At 41.0% G+C, this 19,461-nt stretch overlaps 1 protein-coding gene across 2 annotated transcripts; it reads left to right on the forward strand.

The window, feature by feature from the left end:
* Positions 1 to 1,376: 1,376 nt before the first annotated feature.
* On the forward strand, positions 1,377 to 17,294 carry clcf1 (cardiotrophin-like cytokine factor 1). 2 transcript variants are annotated; one of them, XM_072395659.1, is made up of 4 exons: positions 1,377 to 1,412; positions 1,535 to 1,636; positions 12,974 to 13,125; positions 15,168 to 17,294. In XM_072395659.1, exons 2-4 carry the CDS (start codon positions 1,618 to 1,620, stop codon positions 16,494 to 16,496), a joined length of 1,500 nt encoding a protein of 499 aa, XP_072251760.1. In that variant the 5' UTR covers positions 1,377 to 1,412; positions 1,535 to 1,617; the 3' UTR covers positions 16,497 to 17,294. The 2 variants fall into 2 exon arrangements, with proteins under 2 accessions (XP_072251760.1, XP_072251759.1); XM_072395658.1 differs by lacking the exon at positions 1,377 to 1,412 and having other exon boundaries at positions 1,489 to 1,636.
* Positions 17,295 to 19,461: the final 2,167 nt, after the last annotated feature.

Genomic DNA, 19,461 nt, shown 5'->3' on the forward strand with positions numbered 1-19,461 from the left:
GGGGGTCACACAACTCATCCAATGAAACTGGTTAAGTCTGCAACTATTCCAGTGTCAAATTTGTACGATAATACAGCACAAAAGTGCTTTAAACACAGGAGTGCAACAATGCACGGCTTGTCTATTCAAATGTATCTCCTCACAGATTTCCGTCCAAAATGATTTATAGATTTCGATTTTACAACATGGGGAAAGACTGTAGTGATGCCATGAATCAGATTGAGCTCCCTGTAAAACGGCACTGTTTGGTCATGGATTTATCTAAAAGGTGGTAATTTCATAAAGGAAATTCATTTAAAATAATAACAAAAATAACAATAAAAGCTAACAAAATGTTCAAAACCAAATTCAATACAGGCCTAGAGGCCTGTATTAAATCAGCAGCCATGTGAGGCCCTTACCATGTCAGGTGAGACTGTGCTGCAGCGGTATACTCCCAAGCAAACCTTCTGTTACATAAGGAAACGTTTCGGTCCGGAGTTCTGGGCTTAGTATTTACTGTCAGACAGTACAACACAAACAGGCCACTTTATTTAAACGCACAAACTGCTCGACCCGGTGGTTGTTGGATTTAAAAAAAAAAAATAATTGAATTTTTTTAAGGATCCAGGACAATTAGAGCTTCAGCAGTGATGCTGCCAGATGTAGATAAAAGGGGAAAAAACAAACTAAAAATCAAACTATTCAAATTCGTTGGATCTCTTCGTTTCGTGTCTCTAAATGTTCAGGTCCGTCATTCAACTTAAAGGCAACTTCGTGATATTTTTCTGACAATGCGAGATCGCCAAGAAGCTTTTGCATAATTTTGCTAATATATTAACATGTTAAAATGCAAGGGCTTATGTTTCTAGTTTTTTTTCTAAATTGCGTCAGAGAGGATGGAAATAAATGCCTGAATTAAGTTGTTTGTTCTTTATTCGAGCCCTAATTCAGAATTTGACAAAGAACAAAATAGTCAATGAAAAAAAAGTAAATAAAAGCCATTTTCAAAAAGTTAAAGAGAGCAGGTAAATTCCTTGTTTCCTGGACCATTGGATTGTCGCTGGACTCCTGGTTTGACCTGATCCAGCCGGACTCGTTACCTTATTAAAGGGAAGCAGATTAAAGATCAAACAGCTGCAGTCAGATTGAGTTCGCGGGGATGAGGAGGGGACGAGAGACAGGAATGAGTTGTGACAAGTCCCGTGGTTCAGCTGCTCTGTCAAGTTGTGCCACGATGCGTCAACCCGGTGAATCACCCGCACCGAGGAGGAGGAGGATAACGAGAGAAGAAGCGGAGACAGGGATGGGAAGGAGGGAGAAAAGGGGAGAAAAAGAGGAGGTACAAAAAGGCTCCGCCGTCATTCAGTCTGTCATACAGACCACACAAGTCAGCGGACCGTCTATATATTTAAAACTTCGTCCTGAGAAAGGTTCGTCTCTTATGTAGGTTTTTGTCTTTATTCCTTCCTATTTTTTTCCCCTTCACAAAAAAAAAAGCGCTTTTCAGGGATCGAATCAGGGCATCACCTGCTTTCTCCGTCATCTTCCGCAGATTTGAGATTTATTTGAGCTCATGAGAAGTTTTCTTTCATCTGCAAGTGAGATCTGAGGGGGGAAAAACAGGAGCTGGAGACAATGAGAGGCTTTTGTGGAGGTAAGACCACGACTCTAATACTTTTAATGGAATACCTAAAGCCCAACTTCTGTGTCAGCACCAGTAAAAGCAGCAGAAAAATGATGAATTTTCGTGTCTTGAAAGTAGGCTTAAATGAATATCAAAAGTTATGAAAAACAAGCGTCAGAGTATTTTCTTTTTGTACTCATATAACCTATAATATATAGTTTAATTGTGCTTTTTTAAACTTAAATCCAGTAACTAATTTAAGCTAAATATCAATTTTAAATAGCCAATGCTATGTTTTTGAATGTAGGCCATATCTTAAACAGACTGTTCATCATTTCTTTGCATAAAAAAGGGGGAAAACGTGGGATGGGGGTGGGGGGGATAAACTGGAAACAGAAAATAATGCAGTGATAACATGAATTATTGAAAAGAAATTGTTCATCACGGATATATATTTAAAAAAAAAGATACTTTTAGAATAAGTGTGTGATTTTTAGATTGAATTATGAGTTGAAATAGAGGAACAGGACACAAAGAAGGACAGTAAAAAGTTGAGCGTGTATGTGACAGGGGTTGAGGGGGTCAGAGCAGCCAAAGCCCCTGTCTAGTTAGCTGTCACTGATACGAGAAAGTACATGATTCACGTTAGTCAGGGTGCGAGAGGACACACATATACTTTTCCCCCCTTGGGATGGCTGCCGCGGCTGCTGCTCCTTGTCCATAAGGAGGGAAAAGGAAGTGGAAGAAAGAGGACAGTCTAGGGGTTGACGCTTTCCTCTCTTCCTCCCCTGCTTCTGCTGCCCTCCCTCGCCCTCTTTGTCCCATTCAGGTGGTCACATTGTGCGAAGCAGCCAGTAATCAGCAAATTTAGTGTAACTTTAGAAGGATGATAAATAGAGAACTTCCTCTGACACCCAGAGCAAATAAATACACGAAAAGCTCAGCTGCTGAGGAACATGTTGCCTTTGACACCCAACCAAACAGCGAATTTATCTCTCCAGGTACATAAAAAAGCGCACATGTATGTTTTTCTCAGTGTTAATTGACCTTAGATACACATAACCTCCGTTCCTGCGGCACACACACACACATAGATAGAACTTGTTATTGCATGGAGACTTGAATTAGTGTCGGTGTGTTTCAGATAAAAGCTTTAGTGTGTGTTGGATCAGCCAGCGCCAATCAGAGGAAACAAAGGAAAAAAGAGGAGGAGATGTGGAGCAGGGAGGATAAAGTGAACCTTTCACATCTTTTGATTCGCTCAGGCCATCCTCAATTCTTCATGGTACATATATGTCAAGAGGATGTGTGGAGGGGGCGCTGTCTGTCGGTGTGTGTGTTGGGATGAAGGAGAGTAAAGAGAGGCAGAAACAGATAAAAGTAAATAGAGAAGCAGAGGGGAACTGGCGGCAGAGGGGTTAATGCAGTGCAGATTGACAGAAGTTAGCAGCACCCAGAGGGGAGGAGAGAGGAGAGAGAGAAGGGGGGACTGATATAAAATGAGTCGGTCACGCTTTGAACAGTTACACATGCTGTTTACATTTTTCCCAAATTAACATGGCCCCTCGCTTCAGAAAACTCTCCCTCCCCTCCACCTTTTCCTCTTCCTCCACCTCCTCCCCTTTTCCCCTCTGTCTCTTTCCTTCAAGATTCCAAAATGTATTTTCCCCACTCTAAGATAAAGATTTTTGTAAAAAAAACAAACAAACACTGTGTAGTGGATTTGTGTAGTCAATATTTTAGAGTTTAGAGTTTTTAAAATGCACCAATCCACCAACAACACCCTTTACCCCTCTACCAGGATCCAGCTCAGACATCCCAAGGCATGTCAAATAAAAACAAAAATGAAAATTTAATTTTACAAAAACAAATAAATGAATACAAAAAAAAGTAGACATACATAGGTGAAAAATTTGGTCTGCAACAATTAGACAACCGAGAAAGCATGAGCTTTATTCAGAGTCAGAAACAAATTTAAAGAGATTGTCTCATCTTCTGTGTTGTCTTTAATTTTCCCAGGGAAAACCCACAAGATGTGGCCTAATCCTTCGCATTTAACCTGTATTTCAAATTTGGTGATTTGGGAAATTGTCCCACAGAATAATCTGAGCGGCTGTGACCAACCCAACCGAAGCTGAAAATGGATCTTTCTGTATATTTGGCATTTGGGATCTGGCCCCTACATGAGAGATTTACTGAAACAAACAGCGACTCAGGACCTGAACAACTTTAACCCTGAATGGTATCAATAAGCAGCTGGTTCTCTTACGTTCATACTGTCCAGTAACGTACATTAAATAATGCTGCATCACATGTTTCGCATAGTATATCTGCGTTAATAGAAGCTTCAACTGGAGAATTTTACTAAAAATTGAGGCAGTAAAATTAAATATAGTGAAGGAAAATGTGCCATTTTTGCTTTTAAACCATGTACTGATTAAATTAGTTTAGTTGCCTGTGTACAGTGACAAAAAACAAAACAAAACAAAACAAAAAAAAATAAAAATAGCTCAGAACAGGCACCATATCGAGGACCAGACTCATGAGAACTCAAATAACAAAAACACAGTTTTCTGAGCATCAGACCTTAAGTGATGCAACTGAAAGCTTCTGCTTGATTCTCTTGAACCAATTTTGTATGAAACATGATTTTTGTGTTGTGGTAAATCGATTCTCAGTCAGTCAGTCAGAAATATGTCCTTTGTGTTTTTCGGATCTAATGTCTGCTGCGATTGTGAAATCTGCTCATGTTTGTTGATGCCGTGACTTGTGTGGTCATTAAAATTCTAGGAAAAAAAAGCTTTCACACACATATTTAAATATATATATATAAATATGTGACAGAGAGCAGAAATATTTCTATGATCAATTTGATTGATTTCCTATAGCCCAAAATATTGTCTTTAAACCCTTTTTTTGTCTTTAAAACTTATTTTTATTGTCTATAACATGATCTCATAGTCATGCGTGTACATACCGCGCCGCTTTGGGCACTTTTGGCGTGTCATTTCCACGCATTTTAAACTTTTGGTCTGTCATTTTATGTTTTTAAATGAGCACGGCAACTGGTTAGGGTTGGGGTAGGAGTACAGAGCAGGGTGTCATCCTCTCAGCGTAAGATTACACACAAAACAACTAAGCTCTGCTCTCCAGCTGACGGAGCTGGGATTTTTGCCTGATTCTCTTGCTATAAAGGGAATTAGGTTCTTTCTTTTCCTTCTTTTCTTTCTTATTTAGCAAAAACCGTGAGGTCGAGGCGGGGTAACAGGGAGGACGATTTAGAGGAAAGTCTGAAAAAGGGTAAGACAGGAACGAATGATGAAAGAGGAAAATGAGTGGAGCCAATTAGCGAAAGGAAGAGAGGGGAAAGGAAGGAGATTTGACATTTTAGAGATACTTAGGGAACAAAGTGGGACAGATGAAGCAACAACAAAATTGAATCCAAACATAGGGATAAAGCATAAAAGGAGCTGGAATCTCCGTATTAAAAAAAAAAAAAAAGAAAGAAAGAAAGAAAGAAAAGGCGAGGATAGATAGACTTATAAGGTGAAGAGGGAGACAGGGCGAGCAGGGAAAAGCAAGCAGAAGACGGTGAGTTTACGAGAGCGAGAAACGTTCGCACAGGGTTTCAGAGCATAAACAGGATTTTTATTGGATTCTCTAAATGTATCTTTTCTTTTGTATTTGTTTTTGGGTCACTGATGTCTGCGCCGCCAAATGCGTCCGCTGCCAAGAAGCTCACTTTAAAAGTATGAACAAACTGATGACAAAAAGATTAATGTGAAAAGAGATGGGAAAAGTGTGTGGATTAGAGCATGTATACATCTGCTTAGGCAAACAATGGTTTATTTACGTATATTTGTTCGGAACAACGCCTGTGGATACATGGGTTCACTCTACGGTGCACACTCTGGATGCATATGTGTGTGTGTGTTGAGTTAGTGAAGGAATGCACACTTGATTGAGTACAGACTGCACATAAATCTGGCCTTTAACTGTACACAGACACACAACACTGACCCCAGCCCCAAATTGTCATCCACACACACCCACAGCTCATGTGTGTTTGGGTCCATTCTGCATTTCCTTTGTCCCCCCACATCAGTCTTTGGATGCGTGTCTTTGTCCTTGGTGCACATCAGCGAATTTATGTTGAAGTTCGGTGAAGTTTTGAGGACAAATCGTCCACCAGGTACAGAATAAAAGAAAAAGAAAGAGTCCCTCTATGTGATGTGGCTGTGATGTGTCTTTCCTGTCAACAGATCCACACCAAGCCTCGAGCTTGGGGGCTCTGCCTCATCACGTTGCGTGACAACAATTATGCAAATCAAGCCAACAGATGGGTACACGTTCTGAGAAAAGCATGCAAAACTGTATTTACTTCAGAGGACACACATGTGATAGAATATTCTGAACTCATCTCAACGAATATTGTCATAAGTGCAGAGTTTATGTAATTATATACATCAGTTAAAAAGACTTTGTGATACAATAAAACACGCTGGAAAATGCTAGCGGGATTAGAAGTTCCATCAGAAGTTTTTGCTCGTTATTCCAAGCAGTCGGCCCAATATGTCATATGCTGTTTTCAGAACCACCCACACTGCAGACAATAAATCAGATAAATCTATTTTGCAGTAGTCAAGGGCTGTAACCTCCACCAATGCTTTAAAAAGAGAGTAGGAAGGGTTCTAGCTGACAGGGATAAGGTCTGGAGGAAGATTGGACGGAACCACAGTCACCAGGCTTTCATCGAGCTGCGCTTGAAATGAAATTTGAGTTGGAGCAAGTTTTTCTGGTATTTCTGTTGCTTTAGAATTATTATTATTTTTTTTTTAATTGAATTAATTTAAGTTTTGCATTGCGGGACACGGAACGCAAGGTAGGCCTTTCTGATCCACTGGGCATGTGTTATGAATCGGTACATACTACTATATACTGAACAGTAAGTTCTGGGTTTTGCTTATAGTTTGGGTCCTTCTTAATTTTGAAAAGTTACTTACTTTGTCTGCTAATACTAATTTTGCTGCTTTGCTTTGCAACCCAGCTTCACAGCATCCATCCATTTTCCATTTTCCATTAAATCCAATTTAGGGCTGCAGGAGGACTAGAGCATCTCCCAGCTGCTATTGGGCAAGAGGCAGGGCGCACCCTGGATGGGTTGCCAGTTCCCAGTCCCAACTTAACATACTTATTTCTATGTTGATGCATTTGGCAGACAGGTAGACAGGCAGCGAACATAAGGGGGTCTTGCCTAAGGAGCCCTACTGGAGGTCGTACCTTTCATGCTTGGGGCTGGATTCAAAGATTTGAACCCCAGTCAACCACATGAAAGGCAGGAATCCAGTCCCTCTATAGGGAGGGATAATGTGGAGATAATACAAGCAGGTTTTAAGTTTTACAATGGTACTGTGCTTTTTTTTGTTAGGGTTTTTTTCACATCATGAGCTGTTTTTCCCAGGTTGAATTGAACCAGGGACCTTCAGATCTTCAGTCTGACTCTCCCAACTGAGCTATTTCGGCTGTTTCGGGCTTCATTTAGTCACAAACTGTTACATCATATTTAAGACCAAACCAGTCTCTGGCGAGACATAAAATAGCTACCAGACAGGGAACTTGGTATTTGTGCTTTGTAGTGTGGCTTTCAGCTGAATATATTTCAATAGGACTTCTAGTTTGTGTGTTGAACAAGTTTAGTGTGTTTTGGGGTCAGATGCAGCAGCAAGTAATGGTGGAAAGGACTTTCTGGTTTGATTTGTCGTCACAGTGTATGTTTAACTGGAAGCCATTGTGTTTTCCTGACCTTAACCATATTGTATTTAAAACTTAACTAGAACTCTGTAGTTTGTATGTGTAAAACAGATGAAACGAAGACTCAATGCAAAAAACATTACTTTAAAAAAAATGTTTAAAAACATTGCTTGTTGGGACGGGTCTCAGACTTTTCTACTTGGGGTTCTTGTGTGTAGCATCTTCTCCAAAACTGCACCAACAACCGAATGAGGAGTCTTTTTCCTATCAAATTAAGAACAGTCAGTTTGTGACAACTTGACGAAATGCAACGCCACTGTGTTCCTCTGTGGAGTTGTTCTTGTGTGCAGCTGCATGAAAAGAGAAAGTGAAAATGTGTCTTTGGAATTAATATTACTTTTTTGCTTTTTTGCCTGGGTAGACCGGGACTTTGTCCACTTTGTCCACTGAGGAAATAGAGGGTGGCTCTACACACACGATGAACAATTTAGTTTGTTTCTCATCTCAACCGCTTATTTTTCAAAGTGACTTTACATTAAAATGTCATTTCAGGATTCAGTCGCTGTTTACTTACACTTTTAATCTCTCTTTCCCTGCTGTTTTACACGTTACAAATAGTGTTACAAAACACCATGGCTTGCATTTAAACAGGCACCGTATTAATGTATTGCATAACAATACCCGAAGAACACAAAGTTTTCTGTTTCGTGACTGTTTCACATTTCCATTTTATCACTGTTGAACTTTTTCCATTAGACCAGGCAGCCTCTTGTGTGTTTTTTTTCTACCTATCAGTTGCCAACCACACGCTCCTGACACTCACCTATAGGTCACGGAAGGTCTTTGGCTTCCCAGCTTCCCGCATCTGTCTCAACATTCTTCAAAGATTAGTCATTTCAGAGCATTTTAGGCTTTTTGAATTATCTCATGCCTTTGTATCTCACTCTCTCAGTTTAAAGACCATCAATCATCAAGGTCTCATTGATTTAACTCAGCCGTTAGAGAGCTCGTTCCTAAAATCATCAGTTGTCCGGGTGACCAGATGCCATCAACGCTACAACTCTCACCCCACTTCTGAAATTAATTTACTGACCTTTCTACACTCCTTTCCCTGGTCAGTTTTTAATTGTCACCTGTGCTCCTCCTCCTCGGGTTCTTTACCATTTTTTCTTGTGCCATTTTATTAGATATTTTCTTTCATTTTTGGATTTTTTTTTCCTTTGGTCACAAACTGTTCCTCCTGTTTTCATTTACAAGCTTTCTTGGATTTTTTTTCGTAAGTCGTTAAAACTAAGTAGTGCCTTCTATTTGTGTCCTTCTTCTTATTGTGAACTCATAGTGTTTAGTTTATACTGTTGAATTGCATTGTTTTACATGCCTTAAAGTTACTAGACTCAAAACTAACAGACTAAAAAAGTCCAAAAAAAAAGAAAAAAGAAATAAAAGTATTTCAAATTTGCTGCTGTAAAAATTATCTTTGAATTCATTTGAATTATCCACAATGGACGGAGTTAAATCTAAATGATCTTTCCCCTCTTTCTTTGCCGTCTCAGCTTATAATATTGTGAGGTCATTCTGGCATTACAACATTTCATGATTTTGTCAGATTTTATCTCCTCAAGTCATAAACACACAATAAATAATCCACAGAATTCATATTAGATCAGACTTATAGTATAACTGAAAATAAACATTTGAGGGTGGATTTAATGTGTCAGTCATGATATTAGATAGCACAAGGTCAGCATGAAATGTATCTGGTTACCTTCTTCTGTCTCTAATGTTGTCAGTTCTGCGCCGCGACTGGACCACAGTTTCAGGGTGTAGTGTGTGCAGCTCTTGGGCTCGTTCACGGTTAAAACTTGCCAAAGTCTCACAATGTGTGCTCATCAAAACATGATGATATTCTTCAGCCATCCTAATCAGTGCCACACGGGAAATGATGAACATAATGAATTTTGACCTGATTAACAACATCTTCTGCACACGCACGGTATGTTTCCTCCCTGTATAAGACCTCTTTCAAGTGGTTAGAGCATCGGAGGGCAACCTTTTTTTTTTTTGGCAGCTAGTTTTTCTCCTGGACCAGACTGGAAAGATTTACTTACACATGGTTTTCCCACCACACCAAATTCTCCTTAAGTGCTTGTTTAAAACCTCAAATGTTGGTGCATGTTGGGAAGAATGAAATACTAGTCCTTTTGGATGGAAGTGGTACAACGTGCAGAAACGCTGGATCTCTGCTTTACCAAAACACAGTCTGGAGTGAAAAATATCATGTGTTACAGGGGTGTTTTTGCTCTTGAACACATCCTTCTGTCCCGATATTCAACTCTGAACCCTGACCCTTCGGCGATGTTTAGTTTTGACCTGTTTGGGGCTCAAAAGCTCTGTTGCCCGAACCTCATGTTTAGCTTTGTTCTGTTCTGCAGATGGCAGCCAGACTCCAGAGTGCCCCATCTGACTTTGCACCAGAGAAGATAAAAATATGATCTGCTGTGAATAACAGAGCTCCCCCTGTGTGTGCATATGTGTAACTCTAATAGCTAAGTGCATGTAGAGTCTTACATACAAGTGCACAGAGGCAGGTCATGGTCAGCCGTTGTGGGGAACCCCTGTGTTGCTGTAATGCAATCCTCCCATGGAGAATGTTCTGGTTTCAACCCTGCCCTGCGGAGTGTGCTTCCACTGCCAGGTACACAGACTAAGCCTCAAGCCTGCAGGGCTCCCCTTGAAGTCAGGCTATATGCCGACTTTAGTGTAGTTACTCAATCTAATATTGTATAACAACAACACAGCTCTTGGTTTGAGTTATCTCAGTTTACTCGTACAAAAGAGCAGTTGTTTTTTTGGCTCGGCAGAGGTTGCTTTTAGACATGTCAGAGCTCAATCAAAGCAGCAAGTCTTCCACGTCTGGCAATCATCTCCATGCATGTGGCTGCAGACAAAAGGAAACAGTTCAGGTTGATTTTTGCCAAGAAATTTTTACTTTTTCCATCCATTACCCTTTTTTAAATGTATTTATTTTTTTTGTCAGAACCTGTTTATCCCTCATCATTGCGACTCTTTTACGCACTTTGTGTCATTTTCTTTCAAGGCTGTTTACCATGAGAGTCTATGATGTTGTGATGAATTTGGGTTGTTGTGGTGCAAATGCAGGATGTTTAGTGGGAGGAGCCAGAAGCCTGATGAGCTCCAAATGTTCAGCTGAGAGATGCATATTGTGCATGACAGGTGATGAGGCTTTGCAGTTGAGGAGAACGCCTGACGGGAGTTGTCCTGGTCGACTGATTTCTAGGTGTGGTTTTGTTTGGGAACATGTGGGAGCTGCATGGCTAAACCTCACTGATTTAGAAAAAGTCCAGGGGGGAGGTTTTGATGTTGTTGACAACTCAGGACCAGCAGCAGCAGTTAACAGCTAGTTTTTTGTTTGTTTGTTTTCTTGTTGTTTTACCCCTTCTTTTTTTTTTATATATCAGCAGTTTTGGAAGTTGTTTGTTCAAGTTTTGTCCATTTTGTCACTACATTGCCAAGCGTTTCTAATCCTGTTTTAATTGGAAACTGCCAGCTTCCTAGTATGCCATTCAATCTGTCATCAAAACTCAAGTTGTTGTATGAATATGTTTTCAAGTCAGGTTGAGCCTGTTAGATGGGTTTAGATAACATGGAAAATATGGGTCATCACAGTAAATAATAATTATTATTATTATTACTCTGTTTTATTGCAGTTTGTAACAAATGGATTTATTCTGCCAATTTGTTTCCCTTTTAATCACTTCCCAGGCTTGGGTGGTGACACATTAGATTAAAGCTTAACATTTCTAGAATTTTCCTTCTGACCTACCTAATTGGCCCACCAAAGTCTTACAACGGGGGTGTACATTTTTGTGCATTGAGTAGTATAGAATACATAAGTTCACTTGGTTTCAACCCAGCCCTGTTTGGGTGGGAGTACTGGCATGACAAATGTAAGTAGCTGAGTCAGAGATAAAGGATGGTGACTGTTACAGGCCAGTTTCTTTTCTTTCTTTTTTTTCAAACCATGCCCGGTGGTGTGGTAAGACTACATGTTTTGAAAGGTGTCAAAGCGATTCAGTTTAAGTCTCTTGTTCTTCTTGTGGGGCCCATCATGACAGATGAAAGGATGAGGGGGCAGAAAGAAAGGGGCAACACAGAGGGAGAAATAGAGCTAATCAGGGTTAATTGGCTGCTGTTACTTTTGACCTGAGGCTAATGAGAGATGAGTGCTGGGAGGACAGAATTTATAAAAGCGTGGGGGCGAAAAAGGTATGCTGGAAAGCGAGGAAGGTTTGAGTACAGTGTGACTAATTTGAAAGGAGATAGGGATTTAACTTGTGAGGCAACAGGAAGCCAGAGGTGTGTCTGAGTCGAGGAAAGACTGATGGAGCGAAAGACAGAAAGGAGCCAACAGGGTCATTCACATTGTGCAATGCATTTTTCACACCTGATGAACAGCAGCCTGTTTTACAAGGATGAATAACAGTTTTCTGACAGGAGGATGAAGAGGGAGCGTAGAGGGAATGGAAAAAGATGACAGAGTGCAGGCATGGCACAAAGAAATGTAAAAAATGCGTGTTGTGCTCCACTGAAAGGCAGAGGAAGTGTTGAGAGAGTTAGCAAATAGATAAGAGAAGTGTGAAAGTGAAAGCATCCATGGAGAGCTAAAGAAATGGACGTACAAAAAGTTCCTTACTGTTGAAAACCACCTTTCAGCTCCAATTTTCTCTGTTTGAAACCAGAGACAAGGACACTAAGAGGTTTCCAGTGTTACAACCCCCCTTCTTTTCTTTCTTACTCACACACACAAATTCCCTATATACACTCACAGCAATGTGAATGTAGTCCACATATATAATAACGGCCACAAACATTCTCACAAACACTCACATGGTAACATTAAACACCTACACAATCACTCTGAAACCCAAACAAGAATTTAGCAGTGAACGTAAAACTGATACAAACACATTAATGTTTGTGATTTTAAAGAAAGCCACATGTCTTTGTTTTGGAGATTTCAGTCAGGAATGAATGTGTGTGTGTGTGTGTGTGTTTGTGTTGATGCACTAGTTTGCCTGACAGACTGGTGCATTGAACATTGGAGCCATTGGTCTGAGTGTCTGAAACTATTAAATGAGGTTTTATTTGAAGCCAGAGTAAACCTCCGACAGCCAGAAACCTCTAAAATTAGATTAGAAAAGGAAAAAGCTTTATTGGCAGCGTCAGATGACTCTGACCTGACAATATGTAAACAGAGGAGGTCATTGCCATAGAGATGAAGAAATAAACCCCAGTATTGTCAAAAATTCCTATAAACAGTGTGACGGTACAGTGACCGGACCAAAGCTTGGAAACTGCACATGGAGGCGATTTTTGTCTTTATGGCTCTCAATCATTAGATTCATTGAAAAAAAAGACAGTGTCCAAGTTAAACAATCACAAATTGTCTGAGAAAATGACGGCTGGAATGAATGTTCTCATTGTTATTAGTGGTGGTGCCTCTGAAAACACCTTAGATACGCATGTCATTAAAGAAACATCTTGCAGCGGCGGACTGAGTTGTAATCAGTCTTTTGTGTTTTAATTTCTCCACAGTCAATTACCTGCTCGCCTTGCTGCTGGCTGCTGCTGTGGCAATCGCTGCAGATCCGTCCCTCAACTTGGCCAGTGAGAGGAGCTCCATTGAAAGTACTTATGAGTTGACCAAATACCTGGAGTACCAGCTCAAGGAAATCAAAGACGTATATGTGAGTAGTTTTTTTTTTTTGGAGGGTCTGTTTCAGTGCAGCAGCTCACCAGTTTTGCCCAAAATAATAAAAAATAGCTTGCCTCTCATGAAATAGCAACATAGTTTAAACTCTGTGATGCATGCGGCTATAATAAGTTCAATCACAAGGATGTATTGGGATACAATATGAAAGAACAATATAAGAATGTGAAAAGGGTCTCTTATATTGATTAGCTGGTACAATTTCCGCTGCTATTTCCCTCAGGGACTTTAAAGAGCGATGATGAAGAGAAGAGTTTGGGAACTATTCCAATATACTGGAAGTCGGATACCGCAAGCAACAATGGGCCTACATCACATGGCTTCTCCAGCTGTGGAGAAATAATGTCTTAGTATTGAAATGGCCCGAGAGCACTTGTGCTGCAGAGGACAATTTATTATCAGATCAGGATTTTGTATAACTCTATGACATGAACAGGTCTGAAAATCAAACCATATAGACCACTGAGACATTATACAATACAAAATTAGTCAATTTAGTACGTATATGTAATAAAAATTAAGATAATCACTAATAATTAATTGTTTATGAAGATGTTGACAGCGTTAAATATGATGGGAAAAAGTGTAATTACTAGACAACTCCCTCATGGAGTCCTGGGTACAACAAACCAGCTGTTCCATGTTGTGAACTACTAAGCTGGTCGGTGGTATCACCATGTAATAATCACACATGCACTAAGTGGATGTCAACCTCCAAAGTCGTCCGCCTCAACCTTAAAGTCCTAAAGTCCATAATGTTGAGGCGTACACGGTGAGGGCTTCCCGACAAGCTTGGCACAACAGCTCGTGCCACTGTTCTATTGCTTCAACAAGATAACTTGTTGTAGGTTTACAGTCTGGGAAATATTTTTTCTAACTATTTTGAACAAAGTGTAATGAATAGTCTTAAGTGTGACTCTGGACACCCTAGACATGTGTGAAGGCTAATTGTTGGCTTGGCGTATAGGGGTCTTATAAAGAGATAGGAGCTCAAATCTCTTGACTTATTCAGATAAATTATAAAACCGATAAATTATGAAACAGATAAATTATAAAACAGGACTTTTTTTTTTAAGTGAATCATAACAGGCAAGCTTCTGTAGTTTCTAAATGAAAATATATTCACACTGTAGGTTCCCTTTACCATATCGCAACCTGATCCAATATATTTGTCCTCATGTTCAATATTATTCTGTTTTGTTGTTAAAAAGACAAAGTCGAATGTTCACAGTAAAAATTAAGGGTTTAACCTATGAAGTGAACAGTATTGAATTTTCCAAAATGTTCTTTTAAAAGCTTAAAAAGCCTTAGATTGTAATGGGTTAAACAAAGTTACGTAGTGTAAGCACATCATTTCTTGACAACAACGTTTTATTTATCCCATGAGAACTTTAATGCAGTGTCTCAATTTTTTTGTTTGGTCTGCAACCACACTGTTGTTTCTATTTGAAAACCATTTTTGCAGGACAAAAGCATCTTATTGTGCTGACTAACTGGTTTGACCATATTTGCGATGTGGAATAATTCTCACCGTTTATTTGCTGATATATGAGAATGTGGCAGCAGAACTCAGATTAATTCAGATCTGACAGATTTGATTCAAACGCTGCGGTTAGCCAAACTATTTTGAAACTAACTTGGAAGAGAAAACAAAGCTAAACTGCAAAGTCATTGTCAGTCATCACTGCAGAGGCTGGCTTTCCTGTTCAGCCTTGTTCTAGTGTAACTGTAGTAACCGTCTACACTTTTCCTGTGTATTTTGGACTTGTTAGACAACTGACAGGAGCTTTCACCTTAAGTTTAACTGTCAAATTAAGTGGTTTTAAGAATGTGCCTCTACTGCCATCTCATCTGTACAACCTGTCTGATCGTCTGTGTGCTTTGGTTTTTGACCTGATGAATACAGTAAAATTCATTTTCAAAGTGTTATAATGAGTGATGGTTCAGATTATGAAAATGTTTTTAAACTAACTGGAATATTCTTAGTCACCTCTTCTCATTTGTCTGTTTCCCTCCCAGCTGACCTATCTAGGCCCACCATTCAATGAGAAAGACTTCTCCCCGCCTCGGCCAAATAGTACAGCTCTGACCCTGCCGAGTGCTGCCACCCGACTGGAGCTGTGGCACGGCCTGGAGAACCAAGCCCGGCTCGCCCTGAACCAGAGGGCTTACTCCATCCTGCTGACGGCTGTCAGAGAGTTGGCCCGCTCTACTCTCTGCCCCTCCCTCAAGACCTCCTTGCTGCATTTTTGCACAGGTCTCGATGGGCTGCTGGGCTCGATTTCCGCACTGATGACCACCCTTGGTTACTCGTCCTCTGCTCAGTCTGCAAACATGGGAAGTAATGCTGGTCAGCTGCAGTACTCACAGAGAGGGGCAGGTGGCAACCGACCAGCGCCACTTATGAGTCAAAGCCTGTACAGATCCAGAGCAGGATCAAGAGTGGAGTCCGGTCAGCGTAGCGGCCAAAGACGGAGTGGGACGAAGACGGCCAGAGAAGAAAGGGAAGACGGCGGCAATATGGACCTGATGGAAAAAAGGAGAGGAAGAGAAGGAAGGAGATCAGCGGCATCCGCAACTGGAGGAAGGAGTGGTGGATTGAGGGAGAAGGAAAAAGGAGAAAGAGGGAGAAGAGAGAAGAGGGGAGAGCCAGAGAGCAGGGAAAGGGCTGTCAGCGAAGAGGAAATAGTGGGGATGGTGGAAGAGGAGATGTTGGCGCAAATGAGAGAAGTGGAAAGATTGGGGAGGAGGAGAAGGCTATTGAGTATTGACGAGGATATAGAGATTCAGGACAGGCAGCCTGAACTTAGGTTTGAAGTGTCATATCTGAGCACTGGAGGAATGATAAACCAACAACCAACTAACAACAATCAGTACAGCTTCAGCCTGAACTCACATCACCCAGACACACTCAGAGTAGAAGATGGATTTATCCTAGAAAGAGACAGAGGTTTAATGGTGGAAAAGGTGGAGCAAATAGATATGGATGCTACATTCTCTTCTTCCCATCATCAGCAGCACCGGCCTCCTCGCTCCCTCCTCTCCCCCACCCTCCAACCTCCTCTGTCCACCCTCTCCCTCTTGTACCAGTTTGGAGCAGGTGAAGAGCACACCCTGCTCTCCCAGCCGGTCCCTCTTTCTCTACGAAGGGGCACCTCCCTTCTCTCACCTCCCCTTAGTCCTCTCTTCTCCTCTTCCACCACCTCCTCTTCGCTCCTATCAGTGCGACCGGCGATGAACGATTTTGCCAGGAAGGTGGAAGGGTTCTGGATACTGCGAGAGCTGCAGAGCTGGCTGTGGCGATCAGCGAAGGACTTTAACCGCCTCAAGAAGAGACTCAGAGGCTGAGAACTTTGGGCGAGAATGGAAAATAAGACACATACAGACCCACAAAAGTACAGTTTAGCGGAATTCTTTTGTTTCCACAAAATCTGAGTGGAAACAAACTGAGAGCTCTAACAGAAAAACACACATTAACACATTCATGCTCAAGACATTCATTCATACCATACTGGAATAAGTGAATGAAGGACTATTTGGCAGGTCACCAGACTTGCTACTGGAATATAAAACACACAAAGCCTTGACATTACTAACTCTGTCACACGCCTAACACACATAGCAGGTCATTGAGCGTAAGTCAGCCAGATGAGCTCTGAGTTACCGGACTTCACGGCTCACAGACCAACAGAAATACCACTGGAGGTGGTTAGACACACTCACAGAGCGAGTGACATGCAGCGAGACAGACAGTGCAGCCATTGAGTGCAAACCCATTCAGTGACCTCAAATGTGTGAATCAGCAAACATTCATTTTAAAGAAAGGAAGAGGGAAACATTTCTGAATGGTTCGAGACAAAAGCGGAGGAAAACTGGCCGGAGGGATGATGAGGGCACAGATAGCGACGCTAAAAGAGGGTGTGAGTCAAAGGATGAGCTCAAGAAATAACCAGCAGAGGGGTATTGCTGAGTAATCTCTAATCAACTGGTCAGTTACAGTAACCCTACAACAGCGCTACACAGACTGTCCAGTCAGAGTGGTGAAACACACTCACACACATTGTGGTATTTTGTGCCTTACCATGCCATTCATGTATTTAGTACTTTGGATTCAGTGCTCAATATTTGTGCAACTTTCTATTCTTTTAATTTATTAGGATACTTTCTTTCTTTTGCATATGTGGTGGACAAACTAAAACCACAATTTCTAATATTTCAATTTAAAAAGAAAAAGAAAGAAAGTAATAGACGAGGCATAATAATTTGTGAGTTACACAAAGTGCTGGCAGATATAGGATCTGGGCAGTGCCAGGCTAGCTTTTCTCCCTTCTTGCACGCTTCACACATGCTTGTGCGCTAAGGTTAGGTAAAATAGCTACTGCAGCTGCATGCAGACAGTGTTAACACACCGTTGCTGGCACATGCTTTCACAGAAATATGAATATCTCAGCGACAGAGATGCATGCAAGAACAAGGTTTGGTTAGCATGGGTTGCTTGAGTTTTGTGCTAAAAATTTTTGCTGAAGAGTCTGGCCCATCTCGTAGCTGACATGAAAATGCATCTTGGTTGATTGGTTCACATCTGGCATGTGTGTCTCAAGTGACCACTTGTGATCAGATCTTGATTTACCATTCTGCATGCAAGTAAACACGTAGTCTGCATAATTTCTGTTCGCAAAAAGCTATTTTGGCGTCCCGTGCAGCTTCAGTTTTGCAAACATGCATCTGCCCACACCCACACAGCTTAGTATCACAAACAACACACACTGCTATTGTTGTCTGTCACTCACTTTAAAGTTATTTCCTTTTACCTGCACAGGTAATTAATATCTTCAAGTTAAATGAATCTGAGTTGCCTTCCACGGTTGCCTTCTTGCCATACTTAGAGCTGAGAACGTGAAGCAGGTTAAAATGCAAAGTATTCTCTTTTTTTACTGCCAAATTGCTGAATTATTTCTTCAAAAAACTTCACATTCCTAAGCACAAAAATCTGAGACACTGAGTTTTCTCCCCGAACGAGTTTAAAGGTTTCTTTTCCTGAATAAATCTGTTATAATGTGTTTGAAATGTGCCTTGGATGATATGACCAAAGGTTGTGGATGATATCAACTCTATTTATTGAAAAAGATGTTTATTTATTTTTTTCCAGTGTGAAAATACTGTATTGTAACTTGAGAGAGAATAAATACTAACTTTTGTACACAGCGTGGTGTTATTGGTCATTTGGGAACCCATTATGAGGGGAGAATAAAGAAATGCATAAGGGATTTTTGTCTGCAATGGTTTTAGTTTTATAGGGATGGTTTCGGGTGATTGGCACATTGGGAGAGGACTTTGGGGTCTGGGCGTTTCCTGAAAAACAAAGGCCAGTTCACATTTATGGTGAAAAAAATAGAGCTGAGAGAGGCGGGGGTATGAGAGAGTTTTTATTTCTCCGTCCTGATGAAAATTTACGATCTCTACTTCTTCCTTTCATCTCTTTTCCCACCTCCCTCTGCATCATCCCCACCTCCCACTTTTCTTTCTCATCACACTATCTCACGAGGCTCTTCTTCCCCCCCAAAAAAAACACCGCCCAGACTTGTGACAGTGAGGGATCTACACGAGCACAGGTACAAACACACCCTTCTTAATCCCACCAACAGCCCACATCTCTTGTTGTGTCTGTTTAAATGCCGCTGTTTGTCCTGTCTCTGTCACCACCTCTGCTTCTTATCATTTTTGCACGTCCTCTGTCTCCAGTTGTATGGTCTCTTCACCTGTTATCTTTTCCTTTTCTTCCTTGTTTGGCTTCATAACTCTCAACTACACTTTTTTCCCACATCCTCTTCAGTGCTGAGTCCCCCTGCTCGCCTCAGGCCAGATATTAAAGGATGAATGAGAATCTCCCTTCCATCACCTCCAAGGTACACACCTGAAAACAACCACACACTCCCACCCTGGCACACTAATAATCCTTACCACACAAAGTGGACATTTGTGTCAGCAGACTAATGCGCTTATGAACTTGAAAAGCAGGATTAGTTGAGCAGGAAGTGACTTATTACAAGAGGTCAACTGTTACAGCGCCAGTATCACACACACACTCATGACTTTCACAAAGAGATGCAAAGGGTTAATAGTGTCAAGACACATTAAACATGTATACACACACGAGGCGCTGTGTGTTTTTTACATTCAGTAAGAAGTGACTGAGGGACGCCAGTAATCAACAAAGGCAGCTTTTGTAGGGTTTGTGTTTGTGCATTTATCAGTGTGTGTGTGGACATATTGTTTGCCCCTGTGTGGGCTTGCAAGTGCAGCACGTGTGTGA

The sequence above is a fragment of the Leuresthes tenuis genome, unplaced genomic scaffold (assembly GCF_036924035.1).
Source record: "Leuresthes tenuis unplaced genomic scaffold, fLeuTen1.0.hap1 SCAF_11, whole genome shotgun sequence".
Lineage (NCBI taxonomy): Eukaryota > Metazoa > Chordata > Actinopteri > Atheriniformes > Atherinopsidae > Leuresthes > Leuresthes tenuis.